Source organism: Drosophila mojavensis, unplaced genomic scaffold (assembly GCF_018153725.1).
Source record: "Drosophila mojavensis isolate 15081-1352.22 unplaced genomic scaffold, ASM1815372v1 contig_80, whole genome shotgun sequence".
Taxonomy (NCBI): domain Eukaryota; kingdom Metazoa; phylum Arthropoda; class Insecta; order Diptera; family Drosophilidae; genus Drosophila; species Drosophila mojavensis.
Genome location: NW_025318906.1, coordinates 12,484,326 through 12,504,692, shown reverse-complemented (window position 1 = coordinate 12,504,692; position 20,367 = coordinate 12,484,326). Strand labels below are relative to the sequence as shown.

The 20,367-nt window shown below is 44.0% G+C and overlaps 3 protein-coding genes across 3 annotated transcripts; 2 read left to right on the top strand and 1 right to left on the bottom strand.

Moving 5' to 3' along the window:
* Positions 1 to 10,435: 10,435 nt before the first annotated feature.
* LOC6579657 (queuosine salvage protein) lies at positions 10,436 to 11,968 on the top strand. The gene is made up of 3 exons (XM_002005503.3): positions 10,436 to 10,821; positions 10,878 to 10,997; positions 11,057 to 11,968. Exons 1-3 carry the CDS (start codon positions 10,701 to 10,703, stop codon positions 11,830 to 11,832), a joined length of 1,017 nt encoding a protein of 338 aa, XP_002005539.1. The 5' UTR covers positions 10,436 to 10,700; the 3' UTR covers positions 11,833 to 11,968.
* Positions 11,969 to 12,296: 328 nt separating this feature from the next.
* Positions 12,297 to 15,994, top strand: LOC6579656 (protein brown). Its single transcript, XM_002005502.4, has 5 exons — positions 12,297 to 12,768; positions 12,860 to 13,092; positions 13,166 to 13,746; positions 14,508 to 15,367; positions 15,438 to 15,994. Exons 1-5 carry the CDS (start codon positions 12,633 to 12,635, stop codon positions 15,623 to 15,625), a joined length of 1,998 nt encoding a protein of 665 aa, XP_002005538.1. The 5' UTR covers positions 12,297 to 12,632; the 3' UTR covers positions 15,626 to 15,994.
* LOC6579655 lies at positions 15,616 to 20,279 on the bottom strand. Its single transcript, XM_002005501.4, has 9 exons — positions 20,006 to 20,279; positions 19,694 to 19,783; positions 18,564 to 19,612; positions 18,360 to 18,494; positions 18,155 to 18,289; positions 18,036 to 18,097; positions 16,940 to 17,598; positions 16,715 to 16,875; positions 15,616 to 16,653 (listed from the first exon to the last, which is right to left on the bottom strand). The coding sequence occupies exons 2-9, from the start codon at positions 19,766 to 19,768 to the stop codon at positions 15,996 to 15,998; spliced, it is 2,934 nt and encodes a 977-aa protein (XP_002005537.1). The 5' UTR covers positions 19,769 to 19,783; positions 20,006 to 20,279; the 3' UTR covers positions 15,616 to 15,995.
* Between the last annotated feature and the right edge of the window lie 88 nt (positions 20,280 to 20,367).

Sequence of the window (20,367 nt, the reverse complement as noted above, 5' to 3'; positions counted from 1 at the left end):
CAAGTCTATTAACTTGAAGCGCTTATCTAATGCTGACAGCAAGTTTTTCACTTTGCCAAAGTTTTGCTAGCCACCCACACACACACGCACACACACACACACGCAGACGAACGCAACTTCCGCTGCTGCTGCTGCGTTTCCGCTGCGGGTGGGCGTTGCTGGCATTAACTTTGCCAACATCCAAGTGGCAACTGGCAACAGTTCAAATGTTGTTGCAAATGCCGCACATGTCAATCATTTGTTTAGCCATTTTTCTTGGCGAAAATGTTGCATAATTTATGGCAGCTCATTTCGCCTTTAATTTGGCCGGCCAAAAGTTTGCGGCTTTAAAGCGTTAACTGATCGAAGTGAAGGCGAAAGTGCTGAAGCCAACTGCTAACTTTCACACTTGGTCGCCCGTTGGCCACAGATAAGAATTTTCTGATTTGTTGGCAGCAGATAACAGCTCAGCTCCAAGGATACAACTTGTTGGCCAAATGGTCAAGCGAGCTTGCAGCAGCCAAAGAGCACAGTAGACAGAGATAGAGAGAGAGGGAGAGGGATAGATAGAGTTAGATAGAATTTGCAGTTCATTAAACACGAAACTACCAGCACAACAAGTTGGCCAATGTTTGTGCTAAATAATATTTATGCGCTGGCTAAATGTTTGCCAGCAAAGCTGAGCCACCGAGCTGCGAAAATTCTTGAGCCCTGCCACACGACACTTTTCAATGAACGTTGCGCATTATTGTTATTAGTTTTCAGGTTGGCCATCGTAAAAACTTTCAACAGTCGAGTGGAGTGGAGCTGAGCTGAGCTGAGTTGAGTTGAGCTGAGCTAGTTGCAGTGCTTACACTGTTGCCTAACAAGGAACAGGAAGCAGCCAACATCCTTGGCTTGTTGTTGCTTTGCTGATGCTATCTGCGAGCATTGTTGGTGCTGCTGCTGCTGTTGCAGCAACATGTTGTTGATGATAATGCTGTCGTTTGACTATGTTGCCATTGTTGTGAGCTGCAGCGCCAGCATTGGGGGCATCAACAATAACGTCAGCTTAACTAAATGAAGGTCCAAGTGTCATGGATGCTTCTCAAACTTTGACACGACGACAAGGGGCTGCCTCCCACTGCCACTCCCACTCGCACTCCCATTGCCATTGCCGGCTTCAGTGTCGCAGCACGAGGGCGACTCAGGTCTAGGTCTCTTGCTTGAGTATGTGTGCGTGTGTGTGTGTGTGTGTGTTGGTGCCCTGTTGTGATTGCGAGCAAGCAAGCAACTTTTATGTCAATCTCTAGTTGTAAAACTTACTTATAAAACTCAACTCTTGGCAATAATCGCATGCCAACAGTTAACAACTGCCAAGCTTGTACTTAGGATGCAATCTAAGCAGGCATATGCTGCCATGCTCTTAGTCAACTCGAATTAATTGCAATTTTCTATCACACCTTTGAGACTGAACAATGTAGTCTGAATTCTTTGAGAAGTCATCGTATAGAAATTTTCAAAATTGGCTTGAAAGGAAATGCACTTTCTCGTTTATAGTATTTGATTATAATATATAATATATAATTATAATTATAATATCTTCAAAATGTTTTTTAAGTTTGTATTTTGTTTCATGATTTGCTTGATACAGATCGCAAGTAAATGTCGACCGTCTCTCGATGTCTGCAAATAAGTTTATATTATTGACGCTCTAAGAAGAAATTCAGAGAGCAATCGATTGCCTCGGTTCTTTAACGAGTTCGTTCGACACCCGACAGAAACCATTATGCTCCCATCGTTTGGTTGAGTTCTATGAAGTAAAATATATTTTTTGTGTGTATTGGTATGCATTTGAGAGTTGAGTTTACCTTCTTTGCTCACTCACTGACTCTCAATGTGCGATCGTCAATCGTATCGATCGATGATACGATGTTCATTAATAGACGCTCTTAACTCTTCGTTCAGATCAAGACACCCAGCCGATTACCAAAACGAAAAAAAACGAAGACTCCTGCTCAGAGAGAGAGGGAGAGAGAGAGAGAGAGAGAGAGAGAGAGAGAGAGAGAGAGAGAGAAAGAGAGAGAGAGAGAAAGTGAGACTGCGCAAGAGTATGATTATTTTCAGTGGATTTCGCGAATAGAGTGTAGAGAATCAAGGGAATCAAATATTAATATATGAAAAATATATTTACCCATATTACAATATAATATGAATATGAATAATATTAAATAAATATAGAGAAGCAAACGAATCAAATATTACAATATTAGGTAAATAATACATATTATAATATAAATATGAAAAATATTTATATAAAAAATGAGTTTATAAATTACCCTTGTTCTGTTTTCATATTTGTGTTAATTTTAATTTATTGCAAATTAAGTAAAAATTATAAAAATGAGCTATAAACATTTATTGTTGTATTTTACTTTATATATATTTTTTTTAAATTATTTAATTAAAATTATAAACATGTTTATAAATTTGTTCAATAAAAATCACTCACAATTTAAGCAGAATTAATGAAAATCAATTATTAAAAGCTGAAAATGTTCAATTGTTTTTTCATCAACAAATATTGTGTTGTTTAATATAAAACTGAAGGCTTTTTTATGTTTCATATTAAATGTTTCATTAAATAAATTGCGACAACAAATTGTTTGTTTTTGCTATTTATATTTATTACAAAAATGATGTTTAGTAAAAAATGGCAATAAAAATAAAAAGTTACAAAACAACTAAATAAATTATTTATAAGAAATATATAACAAATATAATATGAACATATACATATGCTGCTCACACAAATATATAGCTCAAGCCACATTTCATATCATATCATTTCTTATGTCTTTATTGTTGGCTATCAAATTTCAAATTTCACTTAAAAAAATCTCATTTAATCTAAATTGTTTTCCACATGCCAACTTCAGCCAATACATGTGCATTTTCCCCCGAATTCTGTTTGATGTCTGTATTTAAACTCATTAGACGCTCAAAACAAAAAATTGCTTTTGGTGCAACAGCAAATTGCAGCTGCAACAAATGCTGGTTGCACTCAATGTACATTTTATTTTTTTGGATTATTTTGGCTGCTTTTTTAGCTTTGTTTTTAGCAATTTAAAAGCTATTTTATGGTCATGCAAAGGGGCGTGGCGCGTTGAGTTCATTTCCATGTGCAAAATGCTGCGCATTTTTGTGTGTCATTTACAGCGGCAGCAATTGCAACAACAGCAACAACAGCAGCAGCAGCAGCAGCAGCAATGGCGACTTATTAACGCTCCATGGAAGCATTGAAACTGACCGCAGCAACAGTGACGCTGACAGCGACGCCGACGTCGACGCCGGCGTTGACGACGACAAACGGATGCGGAAACGGCAAATAAACGCACGAGCGCTTACGCGAGTGGCTCTGCTGTGCTTTGGCTGCGCCTCAGCTGCGACTCCTCGCCTCGCCGTTTGTTGGCATGCAACATGCGTGGCAGAGCGGCTGGAGTGGGGCAGAGGGGCAACCGGCATTTATCTGGCGCTGCCAGACCAGCCACGCCTCGCCGCCACACGCTGCAGCCATAACATTGCGGTCGGTTGTTGCATGTTTGTGTGGCGCATTCGAGACCCCCATTCATACTTTTCTTCTCAGCAGCTTTTTTTTCAGTGTGTGTGTGTGTGTGTGTCGACACGATGCGGCGCCATCGGTTGCATGCACGGCAAGGATTTCTCTGCTTAATTTGTGGTTTTCCAACCAAACAGCCGCCAACGACGACGAGAGCCCGCACATAAGCCGCCAGCCAACTGGCCAACTGGCCAACAACAGCGACAGCAGCAGCAGCAGCGACAGCAGCAGCAGCAACAACAGTGGCAACAGCAGCAACAGCAGCAGCAGCAATTGCAATTCAGGTTGCAGTTGCACGAATATTCTGGGAAACTCTTAAATATGATTATAGCATATGGCCGTGCGCAGGTTTGTCGTGTGTGTGAGTGCAACATGATTTGAGGCGCTGCATTAACTGCAACAGCTATCTCAGTCGGGCAGTCGAATTATATTGCCACAAACTTGATTTAATTGTCGCACATTATATGTGCCGCATGCCCGTGCACCTGCCACTGGCGCCCACACAATTGCCCCTCCCCCTAACACAATTACATAGAAAAATGCGACCGCTGCGGAAATGGCAGCAATGCAAACGACGGGCTCAACAGCAACAACAACAGCGACAACAACAGCGACAACAACAACCAACAACTAGCAATAACAATTGCTGTGTAATGCAACTGCAAATAATAACAAACTACGTGGCAGTGTCCCATACCCCATACCCCACACACACACTCACACACACACACACACATATGCATACAGGGAATGCAATGCGCCATTTGCAATTGTAGTTTATTTAATACATACCACAATTAGTGTACATTGTGCACGCAAACACAGGATCGGATGGCACACAGTTGCCATGTTGCCACACCATTTGAGGCACGGCAATAGCTGCTGCCACAGAGGTGCTGCCATTAAGCGGATATGCATTTGTATTTGCCATTTGTGAAGTTGAGCTGATCTATGAACTCAATGCATATAGACTGAATTATTTGCCTACTATTTACAGGGTATGCTGGATGGAGCTGCCTCTTTTTAGGACTCTCTGTTGAGTAACTGAAGTTCCAATTTAAGGACATTCACTATTTCTTGATATTAATGAATAAATTTAGACTGAATTAATTACAGGGTATGTTTTAGTCAAGCAGTGACTGGTTTGATCTGTCTGGTTTTTAATCTCTCTATAAGTGATTATCTGAAATAATTCTTAATATTAATGAATGTATTTAGACTGAATTAATTACCTAATATTTACAGGGTATGTTTTAGTCGAGCATTAACCGATTGGAGCTATTTGCTTTTTAATGTCTCTATTGATGATTAGCTGAAATTTCCACTTATGAAGTTTCAGTATTGCCTGATATTAGAATAAACTAGTAAGTATAAACTCCAGTGGGAAGTGCCTGACTAGAGAATACCCTAACCAAATATTTAATACATCATTATGTCTATAAAAGTATCGATATGTACCATGTGCAGGCAGAAGGACTAATTTATTTATTTTCTTAAAGCTATTGATATTGATATATATTGATATACAACACATATTGATATATGCTGTGCGATCTAGGAGTTTTCAGTTGGGGATAGATTGAGGGCAAAGTTTAAAGACTTAGTATTACTTCGTAGTGAATTGAGAGTTTATCCGAAAACTAAACAACTTGAGATATACTCTCTACTACTCTCTAGCATATATGACAGCTGTAGTTTTTATAACTGTGGAATACACACAAATAGCTATTGAATAATATAGTTTTTAATCAATTTAGTTGAAAGTAGAAAAGTTATCCATATCATCATGATAAGCTCAAAATTCCTTGATATTATAGGTAATGAATAGATTATTGATTGACTCAGCTGTTAATACTAATGAAGTATGTATGCATATACTTTAATAGGTCAGTCAACCTACTACAAGCATTTGAGCAAAAGAAAGGAACTCTAAATATGTAAAATACCTAATTAGATTTAACTGAAAATAAGTAAACTAAAATTCCAACTACATATCTGTAAATATACATATCCATCCTCAATTAACCTACATTTATGTAAATGACTATATTTAAAGCTAAAGCTGAACTTTGATCGATTACAACAATACAACAACTTATCAAATAAGAAATAGTAAATGTAATTTTATTAGAAATTCCCTAAATGCCATCAATTAAAAGCTAATTACTCAATTCAAACAAAACCCTTTTTCGTTTTTATTTCTTCTTCTTCCGTTTTATTTGACCTCGCGACATTTTAATTGATTTTGAAGTGTCGATGCGACACGCAAACCAATCAAAGCACTCGGCAGCTTATCAGGCGTTGACAATTCCACAGTTACTCATTACAATTGCCAGTGTCCACAGTTCGAATTGACTAAAAAGGCAATCTAGGCAATTGAAATTGAGAAATTTTCGTATAATTATAGTAAACATAAAAGAAAAACTATTAAGAAGTAAAGTCAGTATAATTATAGTTAATATAAAGAAAGTTTGGTATTTAATTCTACAAGGAATCAGAATGGAAGCTTCACTGTACTTTTGGTCATCAGACTGCATGTTTACATAGTATACGTATGTACATAGATCGTATTCAATAAATAAAAGCGTTAAAGTAATCAATAATAAAAGCACTTTTTATGCTCAATAACACTTAAATTTTTTTTATAATTTTTATTTTTTGTTTTTTTTTTTTGTCCTCAACTAAATGCCAATTAAAATTCGTAATTATTTTTTAATGGCATTTTGTGGTCAATATCCGGCGAATGATTTCAAAAATCCCTTTGACGACTTCAATGCCCGCATATGATGTTCGCATTTACGACTATGTGTGTGTGTGTGTGTGTGACTGTGTGTGCATTGCCCACATGCACATGAACATGGCCGACGACGTTGAGCAAATGGCCAATGGTCGTATCAATATCAATTCCAATGTCCATGACTTGTCAAACTGGCGTCAGCAGCCCAGCTGAGAATGGGGGCCAAATTGCAAGCAATTGCACAACAACAACAACAACGACAACTACTACTACTACTACTACTACAACAACACGCCTTTGTACACGTGTACGTACAAGAAAACGCAATAAGAGGCATTGCCGGAGGCCCTCGAGGCACTTGCTCAATGAAATTCTACCAATCATCGGCGACGTCAACATTTTCGTTGAGAACATGCCGCAAGTGACAATCATTTATATTTAATAAACAACTAAACGCATGCAGCACACACAACGACACAACGACACAAAGCAGCAGGAGGCGTGGCAAAACTAGAACCTCTCCTCCGACCCTACTCTACTACTCTCCGCGCCCGTAACCCATTTCTGATGATGACTGCTTTGTATGTTGTGGAAACGCCCCCGCGGCTAAAACGAGGACGACGATGACGACGCTGGCGATGACGATGACGACAGGTCCGAGACAATGGCCATCGTCTCGGTCGTGAAATGGTTTATCATGCATTTTGTGTTGCTGTAAATCGAATCGCCTGAATAATGCAGCAGGTACACGCAGCAACGGGTGGGGAGCGGGGTCGAAGGGTGGTAGAGAGAAGCGTGCAGCAGTGGCAAAATGATCAGCGCCCCATAGAAAGTAAATAAATAAGCAAGCGAGCGGGAGAAAGTTGCATATAACATGAGTGAAGGACGGCCAGATACCCTAGGAAAACAACTGAAGTGGAGTGTTGCAAAGGAGCTAGAAAGCTGAATTCAAAAATCGAAAATATTTTGAAACGTTTTTATAGAAATTCCCCGAATTATTAAATAGATTTTTCATTTATTAAAAAATATGTTAATATTAAAATTAAATTAAATTGAAATACTTTACCTTATTAAATATAAATATTAATCTGAATTTTCAGGTATTTGGCAATTCATTTATAATGCTCCATATTTTTTAATATTTACCTAAAATTAATTAATTTAATTATATTCTGAATTTCCAGTTATTGGGCAATTTATATTTATTTATTTTTCAATATTACCCTACATTATACTTTTCGATACTTCCCACATAACAATGCTCAGTATAACCTCACTCACACATTTTTACAGGGTATCTTTCTGAATATAACAAAAGAGAAATAAAATGACTAGAATGTGCAGAAGGACACTGTTTCGCTTTGGGCGGCATTCAAATTGAATATTGAAAACTGCCAAACGCTTGAATTATGCATTAATGATGTGTCTCGCTCCGTTAAGGCGGAGGCGGTACGCCGTGGGTGTGGCAGGTGCCAGCTGAAGGGTTCATGCAGCAGAAAGGACAGCGAAAGAAACGCAAAGAATAGAAAAGCAAAGACAATGGCAATGCGTCGCCGTCCTCGGCCCATCCACCAACCAAACCACCGAACCACTTGCCACTGGGCAGTGGCTGGCATCGACTGCTTATTAATTTTTTATGCGTCTGCTATTTTTATGGTTGACATGAAAGCGCTTTGCCCCGAGCTCACTTCTTTTTTAATGTTTTGTGTACATTTTGTGTACTACGGATAGTATATGGAAATTTGTTTGGCATTGAGCACTGCATTTGCGGTCGGTTTCCATTCTTATTTATTTTCCAATTACAGTTTCAGCATATTTTAAGAGATTGAGTTCTTTTCTATGTATGCAGAGAAGAGCACACACACACGCATACCAACGAGAATGTATGAGTGTGCATAAATTAGTTATGACAAAATCGAGTTGATGAGTGGAGAGCACACACACACACTAGCATGCATGAGTGTGCATTCGTAAAGATAACTTAGCAAACATTATTTAATTTATAATTAATAATTAATTTAACATAAATAAATATATGTATTTAATTAGCACTGCACATTGCCGCACATTTTCTTTCAACTATTTTACTTTAAGACTAAGACTAAGACTAAGATTAAATCAAACTCACGCGTGTAAATAGATATGCTAATCTGTGCAGTCGTGTCATGCGCGTGCATTAAAAATATCCCAAAAAGGTACATTTAACTATCGCAGTGTAGATATGTTAATGCTGCAGGTAATTTTGTAGTGAATTTATTAGTCAATTTATCATCATTAGTCATCTGAAAAAAAGGGTATAAAAAGAAGTCAATATTAATTTTCATTTAAATAAATACCCTGTTGAGCAATTCATTTCATTACTCAAGTGTCAATTGACGGCCGTCTCTAGTTGACGATAAGTGTGTACATCATTAGCATTATTAATTAATCGACGTATTGGAAATGCATATTAATTTCTATCGGAATGTCAGCGTTCGATCAATTGCTCAATATATATGTACATACCTTGAATTTGCTCAATAAGAGTTTAATGCAATTATATACATACATAAGTACATATGTCTGCATGTATAGACATATTTCAGTACATCGATGTGCAACTAAACGAGAGCGAACGTTGAAATCAGTTGACAAAAGACGTTAATTACCGGCATTAGCACACAAAGCCCCTGGCCAGCTTATCGGCTCCATAAATTGGGAGCCGACCAAAAATTGTCATGGAAAATATGTGTGCGTAAGTGTGTGTGCGTGCGTGTGTATGACCGCGTAAAACTCATTACATGCCACATGCCCGCCCCCACACCTGCGCACACAGTCACAGACACAGAATCCCCTCTGGTGACCACAAACATGCTGTAATGCGGGGTCTCTCTATCAACGTGGCCAACAATCGGGCACTGTGCGGGCATTTTGTGCACGCCCAGAGCCGGAGTCTGCACCAGGTTGGATGGATGGCTTTAAACAATTTGGCTGAAACCAAAAATGCCAAAGCGCTAATCTGTCAGGAGAAAGAGCCCGGCCACTTAAGCAACTGAGCTGAAGTCGCGCCCGGATGAGCTAAAATATCATAATGATGCAAGATGATGATCAACTGGAGTGTGTGGTGCAACAATAACGCACCACAAGAGCTTCTCATATCCTTTCAAATGGCAAAAATTTGTTGGCGCTTGACGGGCGGCTTCGCTTGACAGCGATGCGAACTCAAAGTCGGTGTCGGAGTCGGAGTCAGGCATCGGGAGTCGGGGGAGCAGGAGAAGACGTTGCCATTTGACGTTGTCTATGCCACCCGCACTAGAGAGACGACGACGCGCCTTATCAACTATGCAAGGCTTTGTCTAAATGATGGTCTGTCTCGCTCTCGCTCTCTCTATTCCCCCTCTCACTCCCACTCTCTATCCTGTCTTGGCTGCAACCTGTTTTTCGCGGGTGTCTTTTGTTGCGCTTAATGAATTTTACGTACATTTTACGAGCGCTGATTTCCGCCAGAGAGCAACACCCACTGCCCCCATCCACCCCAGCGACCCCATCCCAAGCAACGCCCCAGCTATTAATCTACACTTTAGCGCAAAGGACCAAAGCACAACCCTCCCTCAGTAGTTGTGCGTGTGTGTGTCTGTGTGTGTGTGTGCTTATAATGACAAGTTCAACAACAACTTAGCATTGTCTTCGTGGAACGTGACGCCCTGACATTTGTTTGCTCAAGTTATGCAAATATTTTTACAGTCAAGAAGTTTTTGTTTAATTGCATATTTTGACTCGAATTACGCGTGTCATAAAGCAAGGATATGAAGCTTACTAAGTTTGGGGTTGCTGACAATTAACCTGCTGCTGCTACTGATGATGATGGACGGACAGAATTAGTTGACTGCCTACTTTCCTACACATAAAATTTAGCACTTAAATAATGTAGATTTTGAAAAGCTGAGATTTTGGCGCCAATGTGTATTTTATTCTATTTCCAGTCATAGGGTGACACTGTACAACTATCGAAGTAGAAGCTTATCGGTATATTAGTATTGAATGTACATTTACAGTATGCTGACTGAGGTTAACAGTCGCATTGTGAGGGATTTACAGTGTAGTGTTAAGCAGGCATTTACTCGACAATAAACTTCGAACTGAAACAGCGCGGGAAATTCAAAAATTTCTAGCAGCATTAGGCATCTCAGACTTCGCAATAAATACACCAGATAATCACTTATTCGATAACCAACTGCTGCTGTAAACCACTAAACATAGAAACAGTTTTAGTCCATTGTTTTTTTTTTCAAATTGACGATAGTATCGCGGCTTTAGAAGCCAACAAAAGGTTTTATCTCGATTAGGAACTAGATGTATCGATACTATATAAACTATTGTGCTTAGGCTAGGCGAACGCGATTCAAGATGACTTCCAGACTATGTCCTCGTAAATCTGGCGAACACATTGTGAAACATGCTAAATATATAAAAGTGCTGCCTGCCGGCATTGAGCGGCTTGCCAAGGAGATTGTTGACGGTGTGATTAGTAAGTTAACAGCAAAGATCTCAGCCATGTGCTCTTAAATAAAACAAACATTTCAGCGAAACGCATTGATGTCGCCAATTTCTCACAGCATGAGCTGCATCCCAAGGCCACAGACGAACACGCTGCAAATTGGATTTTCCTAGTGGACACGCTGAACTTTTGCTTCTGGACGCCACGTGAGTAGTGTATAAAAACATTTAAATTTCAATATAATATGTTTACATTTAATACGTAGAAAACTATACCAAGTACAAGGTAAATGGCTATACCGGCTACTTTGCATTGTGTGCGGCCATTAATCGGGCCATGTCGGAGGGCTTGGACATAACGAACCCAGAGTTCTACTCCGAGATAGATCGGCAAACATTGTCCTCTATATTCCGGCCTGACGATGAGACCACAAAGATTCCACTGCTTGACAAGCGTTTGCTCTGCCTGCATCAGGTGGGCAAACGCCTGCTGACCAATTGGCAGGGTCGCTTTGAGAACGTGGTCAAGGCGGCCAACCATTCGGCCGTTGCTCTGCTGAAGCTGATTGTGGACGAGTTTCCCTGTTTCCGCGACGAGGCGATCTTTGCTGGCAAACGGGTGGCCCTTTGGAAGCGCGCCCAGATCCTCGTCGGTGATCTGTGGTCCTGCTATCGTGGCCAGGGACTCGGCCAGTTTGACGATATCGAGATGGTAACCATGTTTGCGGACTATCGCGTACCGCAGGTTCTGGTGCACTTCGGCAGTCTGCAGTACTCGCCCGAGCTGCTCGAGGTGCTGCAGAAGGACACCATCCTGGAGAACGGCCACGCCATGGAAGTGGAGATACGTGGCGCCTCAATCCACATCATAGAGCAGGTCAAGGATGCTGTGCTGGCGCAACTGAAAGAACATCATCCCGATGTGGACACACGCAACGTCAACTCCATTCTCATCGATCAATATCTGTGGGACTACCGACGCGCCCACGCCGCCGAGCTGGAGCACATTCCATTCCACAAGGTGCTCAGCATCTACTACTGAACCGAGATTAGGTTAAGCTTTTGACTGTAAGATCACGTTTGTATCAAGCATCACAATTTCATGCCTCCGTTGCGGTTCATCGACAATGCGCGCGGGTCAAGAGCACAATAAAGAAATAATCGACGCTTGAATGAAATAGCAGAGAGACGTCGAGTGGGGGCAAGTGACCGAGAATCAACTAAAGGGTTGCCCAGACTAGCTAAGACAGCCCCTGACATTATAGTCTGTCTGTTTATCTGTCTGTTTGTCTCTTTGTCGGCTAGTAGGTTGGCCTTTTAAATAGTTAACTCTGCCGACATATTTTCATGCCAAACAGCAGCTGGCTTTGTCTATTCGGATGCCATGCGAATTGATAAGCGACAATTAGTTTGGTTTTGTCTAAAATGAGGTCAGAAGTTTAATGTTACCCACGTTTTTTTTTTTTCTGTTGCTGTTTATGTTTTTTTTTTTTTTTTTTGCCTGGTTTGCTGGGGGTGTAAAAACCGACGTCGCTGTCGGCGCTGCGGCACAGTTGATGTCGGCTCTTTGGCTCGAACGGTTGTCGCGGTCTTCGCTCTTCGCTCTTTGCCCACGGCACAGATTTAAGGTTTCCTCCCAGAAAGAAAGAAAGTGAGTGAGTGAGAGTGGAGCTGTCTGAAATATGCAAATACCAATAGACGCGCTGATAAGATAAAAGGTGGGGGCGAGTGATAAGCGTGGATTAGTGTGTGGCTGCTGCACTGCACCACAGTGAAAAGCCCAAATACAAGTTGTGAGCGAGCATTGAACTCGCCGAGTGAACTCAATTGAGTGTGGTAGCAATGCCAGCAGAGGAGCACGACGGCCTGTGCCTGGAGTGGAAGCAGCTCAACTACTATGTGCCCGCCCAGGAGCAGAGCAACTACAGTTTCTGGAACGAGTGCCGCAAGCGGCAGGAGCTGCGCATACTCCATGATGGTAAGCTATCCATGTGGGAGCTGGGCAAGTCGTCTTGCCCAATCCGTAGCCGAATCCAAATAACTGTGGCCATTGGCCTCCCCTCGTGCAGTCAGCGGTCACCTGAAAACGGGCGACCTCATCGCCATTCTGGGCGGCTCGGGGGCGGGCAAAACCACATTGCTGGCAGCGATTTCGCAACGGCTGCGAGGTAACCTAACCGGAGATGTGGTTTTGAACGGCATGGCCATGGAGCGGCATCAGATGACACGCATCTCCAGTTTTCTGCCACAGTTTGAAATCAATGTCAAAACTTTTACGGCCTACGAGCATCTCTACTTCATGGTAGGTCCTAGCAGAGCCAGCTAAGCCCAGTCCCAAAGTCAGCCTAATCTTCCTCCACCATCCACTCCTCCAGTCCCATTTCAAGATGCATCGCCGCACCACCAAGGCGGAGAAGCGTCAGCGTGTCTCGGATCTGCTGCTGGCCGTGGGCCTGAGGGATTCGGCACACACGCGCATCCAGCAGCTGTCGGGGGGCGAGCGCAAGCGCTTGAGCCTGGCCGAGGAGCTCATCACAGATCCCATCTTTCTGTTCTGCGACGAGCCAACCACCGGCCTGGACAGCTTCAGTGCCTACTCAGTGATCAAGACGCTGCGCCATCTGTGCACCAGGCGGCGCATAGCGAAGCACTCGCTCACCCAGGTCTACGGCGAGGACTCGTTCTCCACGCCCAGCGAGGAGAGCACCAGCAGCAACTCGATCGAAATGGAAATCGTGGACAAGTCGCACGAGAGCCTGCTCCAGGCCATGAAGGAGCTGCCCACGCTCGGCGTGCTCAACAACAGCCCCAACGGCACGCACAAGAAGGCCGCCATCTGCTCCATCCACCAGCCCACGTCCGACATCTTCGAGCTCTTCACGCACATCATCCTCATGGACGGGGGGCGCATCATCTACCAGGGACGCACCGAGAAGGCGGCCAAGTTCTTCACAGAGTGAGTGTGAAACACGTGTGGCCCAGCTCCCCATCGGGACTCTCACGATCTCAGCTGTGATGCTGGGCTCTATTTGCGCATACATTGTAGGCTCTTTATGGCACGATCTCTATCTTATTTAAATAGGGGAGCATGAGTATTTTTATCACGTTTTTTATCTTGCGTGAAATGTTAATAAGAAACACGGAAATTACATTATTTAATAGACCTCTCTACAGAGGGAAACATACATAGATAAGAAAGTAATGCGCATGTATTTCGAGACGCCAGACATACAATAAATACAGGGTATGCTTTTAGTTGAGATAACAAATCTGAGAAGCTGAAGATTAATTAATGGAACAGGTTTTATAATGTTATATTAATGATTGTAGTGATATATTTTATTCCTTTACAAAGTAGGGTATCTCTTAGTACATACCTGATTCCATGATAATGTAGAGTGCCTCTTATTCCATGGTAATGTAGGGTCTCTCCAAGTATAGAGTATATTCAACCAAATACACTATTTCTTATAGAGGGCATCGTCTAGTGCATACAGTATTTTTTGTGTAGGGTATCTTCTATCTTCTAGTATCATTTTCCATATATAGTATGGTACATACTCTACTTCCTAGATAGACTTTCTTCTAGTCATACTAGACTTTCTTCCTTGTACAGGGCATCTTCTAGTACACACATTACTGCCTATATAGGGTATCTCCTGGTGCATACCTGATAACATTCACTCACTTTCCACCTTCTCCCTTTCGCCCGTCCAGCATGGGCTTCACGCAGCCGCTGAACTGCAATCCCGCCGACTTCTACCTGAAGACCCTCGCCGACAGCCAGGGCACCGGGAATGCGGGCGAGCTGCTGCGCGCCAAGTACGAGCATGAGACGGACGGACTGTACAGCGGCAGCTGGTTGCTGGCGCGCAGCTACAGCGGGGACTATCTGAAGCACTTGCAGAACTTCAAGAAGATACGCTGGATATATCAGGTGTACCTGCTGATCATACGCTTCATGACCGAGGATCTGCGGAACATCAAGAGCGGGCTGATTGGGTTCGGGTTCTTCATGATTACGGCGGTGACGCTCTCGCTGATGTACTCCGGCGTGGGCGGCCTGACGCAGCGCACGGTGCAGGATGTGGGCGGCTCCATCTTCATGCTGAGCAACGAGATGATCTTCACCTTCAGCTACGGCGTCACGTACATCTTTCCCGCCGCACTGCCCATCATCAGGCGCGAGGTGGGCGAGGGCACCTACAGCCTGTCCGCCTACTATGTGGCCCTGGTGCTCTCCTTTGTGCCGGTGGCCTTCTTCAAGGGCTACGTCTTCCTGTCCGTGATCTATGCATCCATCTACTACACGCGCGGCTTTCTGCTCTACGTGACAATGGGCTTCCTCATGAGTCTCTCGGCCATTGCGGCCGTCGGCTACGGCATCTTCCTTTCCAGCCTGTTTGAGACGGACAAAATGGCTTCGGAGTGCGCGGCGCCCTTTGACCTAATCTTTCTCATCTTTGGCGGCACCTACATGAACGTGGACTCCGTGCCGCTGCTCAAGTACTTCTCGCTCTTCTTCTACTCCAACGAGGCGCTGATGTACAACTTCTGGATCGACATTGACAACATAGGTGGGTAGAGTCAATCATCATTCGCCAGGTCCAGCTAAAACCCCGTCAAAACTCTCTCTCTCTCTCTCAGATTGCCCAGTTAATGAGGAGCATCCGTGCATCAAGACCGGCCTGGAGGTGCTGCAGCAGGCGTCCTTCCGCACCGCCGACTACACCTACTGGATGGACTGCGCCAGCCTCCTGCTCGTCGCCCTCGCCTTCCACATCGTCTCCTTCATGCTGGTGCGACGCTACATCAATCGCAGCGGTTACTATTGAGTTTAGCTTTTATTTTACACATTCTATATTCAGCTTACATTGTTTACAATTCATCATAGTATATTAGCGCATTCTATTCGTAGCGAGGCGTTCAAGTACCAGCCGAATAAAGGTCTAATCCTATACATATTCATACATAACTCTAGTTACAATTTTCAATATCTTCGTTTTCTTGACTCTCTCCATATTGCATTTCATTTATCTGTGTATATTTAGATGTAAATACGTATGTAGTCGTCGTCGGTCTCTGCCTACCGCAATTGTATAATTAAATTAGGCTAGAACACAACCCGTGAAATATGGAACAACACACTCTGTTCGAAATAAATAGTTTTGCAAAAAAAAATTCAATAAAACAAAGGAAACAAATTTAGCTATCGAAGGATATTTGGCGTTTCGCCTTGACGCCAGAGCCGCCGCTCGAGGCTGCGTTCGCCTGCAATTTGCGCGCTGAGCCGTTGCTGTTGCCACCGCCCCCGCCGCCAAAGTACGGGCTAATATTGCGCTGATCCTTGCCGGTGAAGTTCTTCTGGCCCGAGCGCCGCTGCTCGCAGTGCACGTTCTCGCGCAGCGCCAGCCCACCCAGATTGCTCTTGGACGAGCTGTTGTGCAGCGAGGGATTCGGCTGAATGGGTAGCTGCGGCTGCGACTGCTGCTGTTGCTGCTTACAGAACAGATCCTCCGAGATGCGTTCCATGAAACTGGACTGCGTGGTCGAGTTGGATGCACCGTTGCTCTGGCTCAGTTGACTGAAGCCGAACGAGTCCACTGAGTTCTCGCTGCCAAACAGATTCTGTATGGAGCCGCCAGCCTGGCTGCGCGTCAGCGACATCTGCGACAGCGACTGTGACTGGGTGGAGCTTTGCGACAAGAGAAGCTTCCGCTGGGCAAACTCCTCGGGGCCAATGTAGCCGGAGAGGCGCGTGGAGGACTGTCGCTTCGCTTCGCTCTCGTGACTGCGCGCATGCAAGTAGATGTCATCCGGCTGCTTGCCGGAAATCACGCTGAAGGCGTACTTCTTGGCCAGCCTATAAGTAAAGCAACTCCAATTATTAATTTACTCATTTTCCAAGAATGCCAAATACGCACCGCAGCAGTGTCTCGCTGTTGCTGGTCGTGTGTCCTTGGTGGAACTCCTGGAAGATGCGCTTGACAATGCGCGCCAGGTCCGCTGCGTATTGCCGGAAATTCTCGTGCTTGGCCGATATTTTCCTTTCCTGCAGCGCCTGCGACACGGCCCACAGCAGTTTCTATAACAAAAATATCAATGTACAGTTATATTCAACTATGTTTAGCTCCAGCTTCACGCCTCACCTTGCGCTGATTGTCCGTCATGGCGCTCTGCGGCGCTGCGCTCATCTCCGAATGGGCGCGCATCAATTTGCTGCCAGCTTTGGTTGTGCTGCTGCTCAAATTGCTGCTGCTGCCGCTGCCGCTGAATCCAAGACTAAGTCGACTGGCGCTGCCAAAGCCACCAGCTGGCTGCAAGCCAGCCGCCGTCTTGTACTGCGCTGCTGCTGTCGCTGCTGCCGTGGAGGAACCAGCTCCAATGCAAAAGCTCTGACTCTTTATTTTGAGGGCGCGAGGCGTTAGTCCGTGACTGCCCGAGCCGCTGGTGCGGAGCAGCTTCCGGCTCTGGCTGGCCAGCTCGGCGGCATCCTCGTCGTCGTCCTGAGCATTGCGTTTGCGCTTGAGCAGCGTGTCCAGCTGCTGGCTCACGCTCTCAGCACAGCCAGCGCCTGGCTGCTGGCTGCCACTGCCGTTGTCCGGCGAGAAGAGCGCACGCTTCGATCTCTCCACACGATTGGCTATCTCCGGCTTGAAGAGCGGCTTGGGCGGTATCAGTTGCTGTTGCAGTGACTTGGCCGGGCTCTGGAACAGTGCGCGCTTCGAGGTCTCGCGCGACGGGCCCGGCTTGATGAGATCGGTGCGGTAGAGGCGCTTTCGAGCTGAGGAGGTAGGCGTCTTGCGTGCTGGATATATACGATGTACAAAATTAAGTGAATATTTTTATATTTATGTAATTTTGAATACTTTTTTTACGCAGCATTGTAAATACAAAAAAATAAAAAATTAATTAAATTGAACTATGTAAAAAATAAATATATTAAAAAGAAATGTTTTAAAATATATTAAGCTAAAATATAATAAATTAATTCAATTGAAAATAAAGAAAACTTAAAAAAGGTTAAAGAAAAAAATATTTTTAATTAAATTAATTAAAATAAAATCCATAAAACTCAAATAAAACAATGGGTATAATAAATTCTTTATACGATATTCTTGCCCCAGCAAATCATTTCTTCAGTCAGTCAGACCCTCATATCATTATCTTGAATATAGATTATGGATATATGGAATCGCAAAAGCCTTTTTCTGCTTGAGCCTAATGCAGTTCCTTGGACCTTACCTTTCTTTTTGCTTCCGGGTGTTTTGCGTTTTGGAGTTGCTTTGCGTCTATTGCGCTCTTTTCTGTAAAATAAATGAAGTTACTAATAGCAGAGAAGGTTTATAAGTGCAGCTACTCACTTTTTATCTAGTAGTATTTGTGGACCTATGGAACTGTTCAGTTTGATGGAGTTTGTGGCCAGATTGGCCGATGAAAAGATTGCGCGACGTTTGGCCAAATGACTGAGCCGATTGCCCGGCGATTGCGTAAGCATTCTACGTAAATAATACATAGAAATTGGTTTAAAATAATATTATAAGTGATATTTACTGCTGCGGCACTCACTTCATGCGCATGTTGCGCTTCTTGGCACTGGAGGGCGATCGCACATAGGACGTCGCCGTCTCTGCACCCACGTAACGCTCCACAACGGACAGACTGAGGTATTCGTTTTGTTCGGCCGCCTTGTTCAAATTGTAGCTGAGGAATTGTTAAAGGATCTCCGATAAGTTGGGAATGCTATTGGCAATTAGTTCAGGCAGAGCTCACCTTAGTCCATGCTGACGTACGCCCAGCACTTCGCGCCAGCTCATGCTCTGTGCCTCGGCCAGGCTGTGGGTGGGCTTGAGCAGTGAGGGCGTGGCACAGATGCCACTATCCTCAATGCTGGACGGCGTGGCTGCTGACAGGAAGTTCAGCACATTCTCCTTCATATTCACCACCGTGCTGATCACATCTATGTCGGGCGTGGTCACGGTGGGTGGCGGGCGAACACCCTGCAGACAGCGACGTATGCGTCGATAGAGCTCACGCTCCCGCCTGCAATTCTCAATGAAGTGGGTGCGTGGATCGCTGCCCGCTAGCTGAGTGTCTTGCGTCTGCTCGTCCACAAAGCTGGACTCCGTGGGCGCGTTCAGAGAGTAACGTTCGCAGGCATTGTGGCTCGACGTTGGCACCTCATTCGCGCATTGGCTCTCTTCCAGAGCCTCAGGCAAGTCTTCCAGAGTTGTGCCCAATCCTTTGTCGATTGGCTCATCGCCCTCATCTTCGTCGCTGTCAGCAAAGAGATCGGGCGAACGTTCGTTGTTCATTTTCTTGAGAATAAACGATTCCGACAGCTGCTGCGGCGCCTGCTGCTGTGGCACCGGCTCAGTTGGATTGCACGAGCTGCCAGACGCCTCAGTCAGACTCTTGATTTTGCCATCGAAGGACAGACTGTCTGTCGTTGTCTGTGCTATGGATGCTGCAGCTGCCGTGGCTGGCATATCGACTGCATTGCAGCTGTCCTCCTCCAAGATGCTGTCGTAGAATCTGGGAAAGACGATCATGCCGGGCGACTGGCGCTTCGCTGCAATCAGCTTCTCCGGTTGTTTTTCTGGCTCCGGCAGTTGCAGGTGCTTCAGCTGCGAGCCGTACAGCTGTTTGTTCACTTGGCCATAGGGACTGTCACCGAATCCTCGGAACTGCGACTCCTGGCTACTGTGGACACTCGATTTGTGGGCATTATCTGTGCTCAGTGTCTTCGGATTCAGCATGTATGGTAGATTCATGTTCTCCTCGTCAGATATGTGGCCCTCATTGTTTTCACTGAGCGAAGACTGTAAATTGGAAAAACGAATTTTAAGTAGATTTTGCTTTCACTTTAAATAGTAATTTCGTAATTTCGAAACTTCGCTTACCCCGCTGCCCGTGGACGGTTCCGATTCGTAGCTGTTGTTGATCTTGTGCACCGTATTGGAGTTAAGTGCAGCCATCCTTCAGCAGTTCAACTAAAATTACATACACTCAGTCACATTTGATCATTTAAACTTTTGATTTATAGCGCAGTTATTTTTGGATATTTTTGGTACAGACGCCGCGCTTACAAGAAGTTGGAATGGGCGCAACATATAGCAACTATTATATTATGCGGGCGTGCTAAAATTATTTCTGTAGATTAAGCTCATTTGCTTTTGCTTAATCTGACCTACAATTGTGGGACTTGCATTTACCTTATGAAATGTGGCACTTTTTCTCAAAGCGATGCAGCGGCATCAGGCAAGAAAATGCGCGCGCATTATATGCAGTTTATTCGCACACCTTTAGAAGTTTTACAATTTGCACAATGATGATAAGGATGTGAATATTGTTATAGATAACTAGACTTCATTTTTGATCACTCTATTAATATAATAATTTAACATAAATGAATATTTTTTTTGTAAATTGCGTTGCGTGTGCGAACATCTGCCATTAAGAATTTGGCGGCGGCTCTTTGGAGTATTGTATCGATACATCGATATGTATGTAGCCGATATTTCACGGTATGCTCGGAGATAGCGATGGAAATAATATTTCTACATATTTATTTTTA